This window comes from Macadamia integrifolia, chromosome 1, assembly GCF_013358625.1.
Source record: "Macadamia integrifolia cultivar HAES 741 chromosome 1, SCU_Mint_v3, whole genome shotgun sequence".
In the NCBI taxonomy this organism is placed as follows: domain Eukaryota; kingdom Viridiplantae; phylum Streptophyta; class Magnoliopsida; order Proteales; family Proteaceae; genus Macadamia; species Macadamia integrifolia.
In genome coordinates this window covers 20,048,605-20,060,437 of record NC_056557.1, presented here as the reverse complement: position 1 = coordinate 20,060,437, position 11,833 = coordinate 20,048,605, and the positions used below count along the sequence as shown (strand labels likewise).

Below are 11,833 nucleotides of genomic sequence, written 5' to 3'. Positions count from 1 at the left end.
TTTTTTTTTATTAAATTTATTTATTTATTTTTTAGTGCAAATTGAGGAAGAAAAGGCAATGCTTCAAATATCTATCTATCTAAAAATATATTATATAAAAATTTGACTTTTCTTTTAAGAGATAGATCATTTTTTTTTTTTGTGAATAAATTAATGTATTAAACTACAGAGAAAGGAAAAGAAAGAATATTACAAGGCAAAGATGCCACCAAGAGGAATTAAAAATACTTTTAGAAAGAAACAAACAAAAATGCTTATGGAAAAAACTTGAACAGGAGGATCACTTTATTGCGAAGAAGAAAAAGAAATGAACATACATAAAGCTGCCTTACTTCATCCTAGTTCGGGATCTATTCTGAAATAAGCGAAAATTCCATTCATCCTACACCCATAAGTCTTAAATGAACTTGTTGATTGTACCTAGAAGCTCAATTGGGAGGGTCAAACAAACCAGAGCTAAGAACATTATTATTCAAGGAGAAGGAAGTACATATATTCTATAAAATAAAAAAAGGATATAAAGATTAGAAAGGAAGTACAATTGATTTCTTCTCAAACATAAATAAAAGATCATAAGTTTATACTGTCCTCTACACTTTAAAAGTTGTTTTTTTTATTACCATACAAGAAAGTTGTAGAGGATCCAGTAGAAGAAGCAAAGGAAGACATTGTTGGCATGGATGAATCAGTAGTGGTAGTAGTGTCATTGGATGATACATAGTTCATCAAAGGTGAAATGTATGAAGGCAGAGTGATCTTTGAAGGAAGATTAGGCATTGGAGCTTCGAAATTTAGAACATTAATCGCTTGCTTTATCGACGGGCGTAAAATGTGGTCAAGGTAAGCACACCATAATCCAACAACCATCAATCTCTCAATTTGTTTCTCATCATATTCCATTTCCAGCGCTGGATCTACCGCTTCAAGAAGCCTTCCACTGCCATAAAGCTCCCAAACCCAAGCTACAAGGGCTACCTTACTTGATTCCTCTCTGTGTTCCACAGCCCTTCTCCCACAAGCAATTTCCAAAGCAACAACTCCAAAGCTATAAACATCTGATTCTTTACTAGCCTTGCCTGTGGTGACACACTCTGGCGCCATGTAACCCATGGTACCTGCAATTACTGTTGTTTGTGACCCCAACTGATGATCCACTAGCCTGGCTAGCCCAAAATCTCCAAGCTTGGCATTGAAGCTTGAGTCCAACATCACATTACTCGATTTGATATCGCGGTGAACAACACATTGTTCCCCTTCTTCATGGAGATAGAGCAATGCAGAAGCCAAGCCATGAGCAATCTTGTACCTAATTTCCCAAGGTAACACCATTTTTGTTCCGCGGAAGATATGAAAATCAAGGCTTCCATTCTCCATGTACTCGTAAACAAGTAGTAGTTCGCCGCGTTCATGGCACCACCCAACGAGTTGAACCAGATTCCTGTGTCTTAATCGGCTAATGACCTTTATCTCGGATACATACTCCTTCACACCTTGTCTAGACCCTTTGGAGACTCTCTTAACAGCCACTTCCATATTCAAATCACTCAAAAAGCCTTTATAAACACCTCCAAAACCTCCCTCCCCTAGCTTCCTTGTGACATTGAAGTTTTCTGTTGCCTTCACTAATTCATGATAAGAAAACCTCCTAGGCCCTGCTCCTTTCTCAAATTCTTCCTCCATGGCCAACTCAAAGACCACATCACTTTCTTCTTTCCCTCTTTTCCCCTTCCTGTACACAAACCAATAACCAAATAGACTCAACCCACTAATCAAGACAACTGAACCAACAACAATTCCTACCACCATTCCCACCTTATTGGATGAATTTGTTGTGGATGGAGTGTTGAAGCTGGAGTAGAACTCCCAAGAGTGAATGGTTTGTGTCTCATTGGTTGTGTTTGTACCAGCTGAAAACCCAATTGTAACCCATTCTGATAGATAATCCTTCAGATTAATAGTCTTAGTAAGAATAGTCTCTCCATTAAAAGCAGGATTTGACACATAAGTCACATAGAGACTCAAAAGCATAGTACTTCCATTATAGGTAAGCCAAGCATTACCCAGTTTATTGGTCATAGTTGTATTCCAGTTAGCTATTTGATCTGAGTGGATGGAGTCTATGTTCATAGCTACATGAGCATTGCTTGGGTCCCACTGATTCTGAAAAGTATCATACTCCATGGCAATGAATTTATAACCAGAGTCAATGGCACTATTATTAACTAGGCCAAGGTACCCACCTGTTGAATTTGGAGGAGCAGTAGAACCATTGGGAGCCAAGAAGGCAGCAAAGCCATTGATAGTAGGGGAACCATCTATGAGGAAGGTGCAGTGATGGGTGAAATCTGCTAACATACCTGTGGTTGAATCATATATCTGAACTGGTTGTGCATATGTTGCTCTACCAAAATGGGAAATATTGGATTGGTTTGTTTTGGAGAGTTGAATGATGTTGCCTGATATATGTGCATCGCCTTCGAAGATGATTTCTGCTGTGTTTGACTGGAAACTTGAGAAATTGAAGGAAGTTGAACTTGCAGAGTGGGTTAATCTGAAGAAGCTGAAAATGGAGATTTGAAGGAGAGCAAAGCAGAGAAGTTTCATGTTGAGAGGGTGATGAGAAGAAGCTGTTCTTGTGTTTTAGCAACTCATAATTGCTATATGAGGAGATTCTGATTTGCTTTTATTAATTTAGAACCATGTATATTATATTGGACTAAGTTTTCCTTTGCCCGAGCTGAGGGTATTTTGAGAATATAAAAGGGTTTGTGGACCGTCCTCCATGGGTGAAGAAAAACTCTCCAATTATATTTGTTCAAGTGGGCAAGTAATTATCTTTTGATATATAGATTGGTCAATGCATCACGAATCATATTATCTTTATTTATTTTTTTATTTTACTAATGACGGATATTTAGGCTTTTGGCCTGACAAGTCCCGTGGGCCCATACTGACCCCACAGCTGTATGAATTGGGTCATATCGGGGTTTAAGAGACATTCAACTTTTTTTGATAACAATGAAGAGCACTAAACACCCCGTGTGAGTGGCCCCAAGGAAGTGAATCATATTATCTTTTTGCTAGAGATGTGCATTTCTAAAAAAAATCTTTTAAGTATATTCATTCACGTGGGCATGAATGTTTCAACAACCATCAAAAACTGCATCAAACTATTTGTTTTCATAGCTTTCTTACCCACCGTGTGAACGGAGGGTCCATCTCAACTTATATCACATTTTTTTTTAAATGATGGTTATTAATCAACGAGATATTTTCAAGACACGCAATTCATTTCACGCACAAAATTTGGGTGGATCTGTTGTCTACATCATCTTTTTATCTAATATATGTGTGATACACGCCTTTTCTTGTGTAGAAGATTTAAAAGCTTATAAAAGAGAATAGCCCTGATAAGCTTAAGGTTGAAAAACTCAACTTAACCTGAAATTTTCAGCCTTCTTTTGTACGTGTGTGTGTGTGTTTTCTGTATGTAAGATACAAGGACCCACTATGACCATACAAGACCCACTAAGGTACCCAAATAGTACCCACAAGGGGCCAAACAAATGCCCAACTACTATTACATTAATCCTTAGTCCTCAGGGTGGAGTGTTTTTTTTTTTTTTTTTTTGGGTTGGGTGGGGGAGGGGGGTTGAACACGGCCAGCCCTGGACAGTTACACTAGACTTCAGAAGTCAACAGCCCTTTTTAATAGACCAAAATAAGAAGTGGTCCACTTGAGTAAAATTGGAATTTGGCAAATGGTTGTTAGTAAATGAGGTCCATTATTAGAGCCTAACATTTGGCTTGAAAAGGGGTTGAATTACAAAACACATTTTTTTTCCTTTCGGTTCCATTTTTTTCATGTGAAATGACAAAAGAGAAAAAAATTCCGATGAATTAAGATTTTTTATTGTTTGTTTTGATGTATAAGCTTGGCTTGTTTCAGCGTAAAATAGTTGAAAAATAAGATTTCACCGAAAATCTGAATTTTCCATTGCTTGTTTTTAAAATTTGTGATATTTTCATAGGAAAGAATCTTGAGAAGAGAATCACACATTTTTTTTTTTATTTCACTCAAGTAAAATTTATAAATAATTTATCCGTAAAATCTTCTAGCATAAAAATTTCGGCCTCTTGAAAGAGTCCTTGGTTGCCTTGGATGGATAACATACACAAGACCACAATATAGAAACTCGACCTCTATCGACCCTTGGTTACTCCAATATTTGTGCTTGTGGCATGCAATTACTAATGTGTGCTTTTCATGCCATAAATATCTGAACTCACGTAGTAATAATCATTTTCTTTCCAATAGTGTGAACGGGCCGAGTTTCAACTACAACATTTGTTTTAAATGATTGTTTTAAAAGGACGGTTAGCCTTTTTTTTTTTTATTTATTATACATGAGCATACTCCATGACGTAGTTCATATGATGTTTAAATTTGGTGGACTTATTATTTACATCAAAATTTTTTTTGTGTATAAAAAATTTCAGTTGGGCATATATTTCCCATGTGGAGATTTTGATTAAAAATAAAATAATATTCTCAGTCATACCATTCTTATAAGCTTTCGGTTGAAAACGTCAACTTTGGCTGAAAATTTCAATCGGTTAAAGACTAAGTTAAAATAGTGGATCATATGAATAGAAGTGGAGTAGAATATCCCAAATTTAACACATGATTAATTCATAAAGTCCACTAACAATCCAACGCGGTTCATCGAGCTATTGCGCTTCATGTGGCTTGAAAAGGGAGAGAATTACAAAACATGTTCTTTCTTCTAGCTAAGTTTGTTTCCATACAAAATGATAGGAAATAAAATTTATCTTATAAATTAGGATTTTCTGTTATATGTCTTAACGTATAGACTTTGCTTATTTCAGCATAAAATAGTTAGAAAAAGTTTTTTTTTTCATAAAATGAGTTTCAAACTCCTTGTTAAAAATAAAAATAAAAATTATGAAGACAAATTTTACGAAGAACTACACATTTTCTCAATTTTGCTCTATCAAATTTTATGCAGAACTTAACTGTACTTGTTAAAATTTCAACATCTAGAGGGTTTGCTTGAGTGGATCCCATATGGTCTATGTATATGTGGATTCTCTGTGGCAATGCCCATATATGGTTCTTATAATCCGATGATAGAGACTGCATAATTCAAATTTAGTTTTATTGGACATTCTATATAATTATTTTACATAAGCATTGGATATTTATGCAATGGTATTTTACATTTTAGAAACAAACATTTAAAAAAAAAAAAATTCAATCGTAAAATTTTACATGCTCATGTATCTGGTTGCATGGCCCTGCACTAGCAAGAGGCCATGAGGGGGGGGGGGGGTTGCCCAAGGGCATCAATCGATTATTAGGTTTCACTCTCTCTCGCAATCTGTGAGTGCCTTCTCTACTTTTCTTTGGTTTTCGTGTGTCGTGTGATGATATGGGTGAGATTTTATCTAAGGTTATGTTTGGTTGTTAAAATTAAAAAAATAAAGTTGTTATTGAATGATTGATTTATGTATATTTTCTAGATTTTAATTTTTTTTTTTATCTATATATTTTCTTATCTATTCATTTATTGACTAATCGTTGGGATTTACTTTGCTGTGACACTGTTTGAATCCCATTTTCTTCATCTTTATCTTCCCATTCCCAGTGTTTTCCACTTTTCATTTTTTCTCTTTTGTTCATGGATTCTGCAACTAGATTTAGGGGTTATTTCGCTCAGATCTCAACCCCATTATGCAACAAGTTGGGTTTTCATACCCTTCTGAATCCATTTTTAGCACTGCTCTTCTTATGGCTTATATGTGTAATAGACATAGTTGACACTTCGATTTCAATACATATTTATTAAATTATTATGAGGGAAGTTGGTTTCCCATTTCCTTAATAAAATTGTCTTCCTTGACTTTTGTCTTGATGGGTGTGTTATGTTTTGTGCAATATGTTTTGCTGCAGTTAGGGGTGAGAGAAACGAAGAGTATCGGCAACATTCTTATCTTCCACCCGAAGAAGTAAGTGTCATTAGACTTCAAGCTTTTCAAAATGTTTGATCTTCTCTTTTGACTCATGATCATGACTGTTTCTTCCTGTTGTGTCTCATTTTTAATCATTCTAGTAGTGGAAGAAAACTTTATCTGGTTATTTGGAATTGGTTGGGCAGAAACCTCACTCCATTTAATGAAGTAGAGTACTGACATTTTTGCTGTCCTTTGATGTGTTTCTCAGGTTCCTGTTGGGGATTGTTGAATTGCTAAATGAAATCTTAAATTGCTGACAAAAATGAAAAGATTTTTTTAAATTTTAAGTTTATCAATTTTCCTATTTTTTTACTCTTCTGGTGTCCCTTTGTTAGGCCAGACATCCAAAATTTTATTTCCTTTCTATGTAATGAACCCAGCAGCATTGTTCACATCCTATGCCCTTGGAGCTTTGCATCTGGCAAATACAGCTCCAACAAAACAGAGCCAGCAGTAAGTTTATTGTTGATGCCCCCCCCCCCTTTAACCCTCATGGTTCGATGTCATTGGATTCTCAATAGCATGTAATCCGAATGGGGTCTCGGAAAGGAGAAAAATCAACATCATCGTCTTTGGTTCCGTCTGATGACCTGTCGATATCAAGTTAGTAACTGCTGCAATAATCTATTTGCTTTGTTTATGTGATTTCCCTCCTTTTGCGTACTTCTTCCTCCCCATACCCCAGTTCTTTTGGCATTAAGGTGGAATCACTGTGTATGTGTTTGTATAGTTGAAATGATTTTATTTGACTCACTTTTTTTATAATAAACTTTTGATTTTCTGTAGGATTTTGACATAGGACAACTTTATCTCAGGAAATTTAGGTTACATGATCTTCTTTCTTCAATTTTGACTGCAAGTCACGGAGAAGATGAGGAAAATCAGGATTCTGATGTTGTAGCTTCCTTCGGAATCACCTAAACTCTACACTTTAATGACATTAGATGAAAAATAGCCTAATGAGTTATTTGCATTGGATTTTGTTCTATTGATGAGGAAGTGTTGATTTTTCAGCTTTACATAAACAATGTGAAATAAAGGGTCTTAAAAGGTTCAAGAGCCTATAAAAGCAACAATAAACACCTGATCAGTGTTCCATTATCCATGGGTAGAATATTAGGATTAACTCAAAAGGGATTTTAATTCAAAGTTTGATGTTAGATCGTTGTTTCCTTGATACTTGGTTGAACTTTCTCTCTATCTTTATTTGTGTCTACCTTTTTTTCTTCCTACATCTCTTGCGTCTTCCTTCTCTATTTCTCCCCCACCTTACCTCCATTCCCCCTTCTCCCCCTTTCTTCTCCCGTTACTTTTTTCTTTAGTAATGTCGCCACAAGGACTAGAGCCTTAAACGTATTCCTCATCTTAGTGGGGATGCACACAGGCCAACAATGAATGGTGAGAATTGATGGTGCGACCTTATTGACGGATGGAGCAGGAAGCTCAATAAAGGGCAGCTTTGAAACCCCTGCATCCCGATAGTTGTGAGAATCGGTACATGTTTGAAAAGGTTCACAGAAGAGCTCATCATCTTCACCTGCCCTAACTTAAAATTGTTGTCACTTTTTAGACTTAACTAAAGCCTTTTGTGTGTATTTTACGTTTGTGAAATTAGTACTGGACACAGGACAGCACATGTAGCTTACATGTCCGGCTAACCTTGAAAAGGTCCTCCCACTCAACGAGTGCCATATGGCATGTTAGACACTGAGCCAGTCATGTGGGCCCTCTGTAGAAGTTTCCTCCTACATTTTTTAGAAGCAGGTCCACGGGGAGAATCTCTGCTATTTGCCAAAATTGTTTCTTGATCACAAGGTACTTTATTATGATGTCAATCTATTTGTGTCTTGCGAACCTATGTGAGTGATGTTGATCTTTTTCTGTTGGTGTATGATGTCTTGTATTCCGTCGCAGTTTAATCCAGGGAGTACTGGTGCAGCACCTAGACAGCCAGGACGGCGGTCCCGCTAGCCGGTTAGCGGGCCGTGGGGGTTGCAAGGGGGCAGGAGGCCCCCCTGCACAGCAGCGGGTGTAGGGGGGCGCAGCCCCCCGCTCGAATTTTTTATTTGAGGGCAATTGTAGTTTAATCCGGATTAGAGTGGCAATTGTAATTTGATCCGGATTAAGGTTTTTCCGCTATATATTTGTAGCGAGGGTTTCTTTATCTGTAATGCAAGCAATACTGAGAGGTCTGAGGACGAGCGCTGTAACCCTATTCTCCATTGATAGTGAAGCAGGATCTCATCTCACCGGGGACGTAGGCAACCTTGCCGAACCTCGTAAAATCCGTGTGCATTGTTTGTTTTGTTTTTTTCATTATCTTCTGCATCGTTTTAGGGTTGCGTTTCTACATTTTCTTCATTTCTTGTTCAACATGGGTCTTCAAATTGGAAGTATGTTGTTTTTCATGACATGAATTAGATTTATCACATTGAGTGGTTACTATTAGTTTTTGTTAGTCTCATCAATCTACCATCTTTGAAATATGTTTGGTACTTTTTCCATTTGGTCATATTATTGTTAACATTGTTTTTCAATGCAACTGGAGGTCTGCTATGATTGCGAAGGGTGTTTTATTTCCATGGTGAAAGTGACGAAAATTAGGAGGGGGCTAAAATCCTAAGGTCCAACAAGTTTTGATGGCTGAAATGAGTTCAGTGAAGCTAATTTATTTTACTACTTATCAGTCAAAGCAAGATATTCATGAAGTCCCCTGAACAGATTTGATAAAAGTAAAATTTTAACCATGAGGATATGTGGCATAAGGCAATCAGACCGTCAGATATAAAGAAGAAGATCGAGAAAATTTGATGTGGGCCTTGGGGTGAGAGATGTAGCCGCATCTATGATAGAGAAGGTGGGTTGGTTAGAAAAATGAATATCTAACTGAAATCATGTTTCCTTCAAAGTGCCCTGGTCTAGCATTTCCTTCACAATCACTCTCTCAAATCATAAAATGACGACTGAAGCTCCATGGACAGCAGAAAATTATAGTGCTTGGTGGCCTTCTCTTATCTGAGAACAGAGAAAGCCTATCTAGCAGACACAAAAGGAATCCTTTTAAACTTTTTGGGTTCTTCCCATTGTCAATAATCTATACCCTCTACTACCTGTCTTTTACAGTCCTCCACTACCCAGTGTTTTCAAAAGAAGTGTAGCAGAAGAAATGGTTGTTGGTTTTGCTCTGGCATTAGTTTTTTATGACCCCAAAAAGCGGATTTTTCTGTGCGATCTTGGGTGTTGGTACCTGGGTGACCGTTTGGCTCAGCAGTAGCTTTGGCATATTAATCTGCTTCAGTTTCTAACCATGTGTTAATATGATACCTATAGGACTGCCATTTTGACCTAGGTTGATTGTGCATAATCATGTATTATATATAATGCATTCCTACAAGATGAGAATGATGAGGATATAATATATGGTATGTTTAGAAATGTTCTTGCCTGTATTACCAACCCCACAACCTTCCCTGGGAAAAAAAAAAGAAAAAGGAAAATTCTCTTTTAACTTTGCTTCTCTATGGATGTTGCAGAGAAAAGAGATTCTCGGGCTATGCCCTGCTATTGATAACACTGTACAAGCTTCCAAGCTTTGATTCTGTTGATGACTTCATGCAAAAGGTGGCCACTGTGAGGGTTTAGCTCAAAAAGGGTGGTGTTGTGGATGTCGAAGCCACAACAATAATAATTCTGCATGACTGGAATGAGGGTATGTATGCCAGACAGATTTGGTTTTTAGCATAATATATTTGTGGTTAGGAAAATAGAAACCTTTTGATATCTCAAATATAGGAATTGTTTGAAGTGGCCACCTGTAACAGCTATATGTGCAAAACAAGTAAATGCAATTAACAAATATTGTGATACTTGGCTAATTTTGAAGTATTGTAGAGCTATTATTATATTGGATCAGCTAAACATGAGAAGTTTTACAGCAACATTTCCTTTGTAAAATTCATTCTCTAAAGGGATTTGGGGGGAGGAGGGGGGGGGGGTTGCTTTCTATATCTTAACCCATTTTCCCTTACCCTTGCCTTTAAAAATCCCTTTCCTGCGGATGGATGTTAATGGATAAAGTGGGTGAAGCTTTAACAATGCTCTTTTAACCCTTTTAGTTGAAGAGTATGGGTAGATTAGGTGGGATGGGTTATGGGTATATGGCCTTGACAGGTAATTGAGGAGGATGGACTTCTACCCTTTTCCCTCCCCGTCCAGCTAGATGGGTAAAGATACCCATGGCCACCCGGCCGACCCACCCACCCCTATCTTTAATATGATATTTCTACAAGAATCTCTCTCTCTGATTCGAGGAGGAAAAAAAAAACACTCAATACACAGTTCCTAAACATGGTAACTCTATAATATACTTAGTAGTAAAAGAATCCTAAGGTTCCCAAACATGGTAAATTTGTCATCATAAAACAATCAAAATGAAAATCCATTAGTAAGATACTGTAAAGATTACTTTCAAGTTGGGTGAGTGTACTTATTAAGAATCATCAACCAGTTTGGACATAACCTTGTCTTTGTTGGAGTAGGAGTAGTTCAGAACATTAACAGGCTCATACTACAGAGGAGCACAAGGAATCATTATGAGTATTTCTTCACACTTCGACCTAATATTTTTTTTTCTTTTTTGGGACACAGGTTTGAGTTCTATTTGTCACTTATAAAATTTATTAGGGTTGTTCGAAATGTGAATTCACTTGAAGTGCAGTCTCACTATTTTTTTTTGCTAACGATAGATATCTAGGCCTTTCACCTGACTTGTCCGTGGGCCCATACTGACCCCACAACCACATGAACCGAGTCATAGTAGGGTTGAATTAGAATCATTCAACTTTCATTGAAAGCAGTGAAGAGCACTAGACAACCCCGTGCGAGTGGCCCCAAGGAGGTAAGAGGAGTCAAACTTAGTACCACACGCTTCCTAAGGTGAAGGTCCCTTGCCAACCTAGCTACCCTCTTGGAGTTAGTCTCACTGTTGATCAAAGATAAACAAAATAAATTAAGGGAAAATGGTTTTTGTGGGGGGATGTGGCCCTTGCACCCAGACACATTGGGGGGGTGGGGGAACGAAATGACCGGTCTGCTCCCATGAAATGGAAAATGATGCCTCTGTGGATGCTTCCCCGAGTGCTCCCATTGGCCCTTTGTGCACGCGCAGGAACCGCACTCCCCCACAGGAAACACTTCCCCATAAAATAAATATTGGAAATGTGCCTTAAGATTTCTTGTGGGGTGAAGTAAAGTTGCTCTATGTTGTGTATGATTTGTGAATCAGCATGGCTGATGGCAATGGTTTGACATTATATATATATGTATTTTTTTCCCTCTTTGATTGCTATAATTTATTCTTAGTGCTGAGGTTATGACTATCCATGTTTTGTATGTGAAGTAAGGTTAATGCACATGCTTTGAAGACAGTTCATTTAGCTGGAAAATATGGCATTTTAGCCAAGGAGTAGATTATGCAAGTTAGCAAAAGCTATTGATCGAGCATGCACCCATGAGAGCAAAAGCGAAGGATCAAGTGTTACCCGTGTAACTTCTTGTAGATATTAACATAGGTAAATATATTCATTTTGCACATCAATATTGTTATTTAATATAAATGAAAACATTGAATCGTATAATTGAAGTGCAGTTAATTTTTGTTCTTTACATTTTCTCTTATCAGCTAACAAATGCCTACACATGCATTTGTATGCGCAAGTTTGCTAATATATATAGAAATTTGACTTTTCTGTTATACAAGTCTGATTTGAACTTTGTTGATTGTACCCACAGAGGCTCA

General features: G+C 37.2%; 1 protein-coding gene and 1 long non-coding RNA gene across 2 annotated transcripts; one reads left to right on the top strand and one right to left on the bottom strand.

Moving 5' to 3' along the window:
• Positions 1-530: 530 nt before the first annotated feature.
• On the bottom strand, positions 531-2,604 carry LOC122071832 (L-type lectin-domain containing receptor kinase IX.1-like). Its single transcript, XM_042636260.1, has one exon. It carries the CDS (start codon positions 2,602-2,604, stop codon positions 598-600), a length of 2,007 nt encoding a protein of 668 aa, XP_042492194.1. The 3' UTR covers positions 531-597.
• Positions 2,605-8,302: 5,698 nt separating this feature from the next.
• Positions 8,303-11,707, top strand: LOC122081292. Its single transcript, XR_006141060.1, has 2 exons — positions 8,303-9,745; positions 11,435-11,707. It is a non-coding gene; the product is annotated as an uncharacterized LOC122081292 (long non-coding RNA).
• The last annotated feature ends 126 nt before the right edge of the window (positions 11,708-11,833 follow it).

Excerpts from the sequence above, each read along its gene's own strand:
- LOC122071832 (XM_042636260.1), bottom strand. The coding sequence starts at position 2,604 with ATGAAACTTCTCTGCTTTGCTCTCCTTCAAATCTCCATTTTCAGCTTC.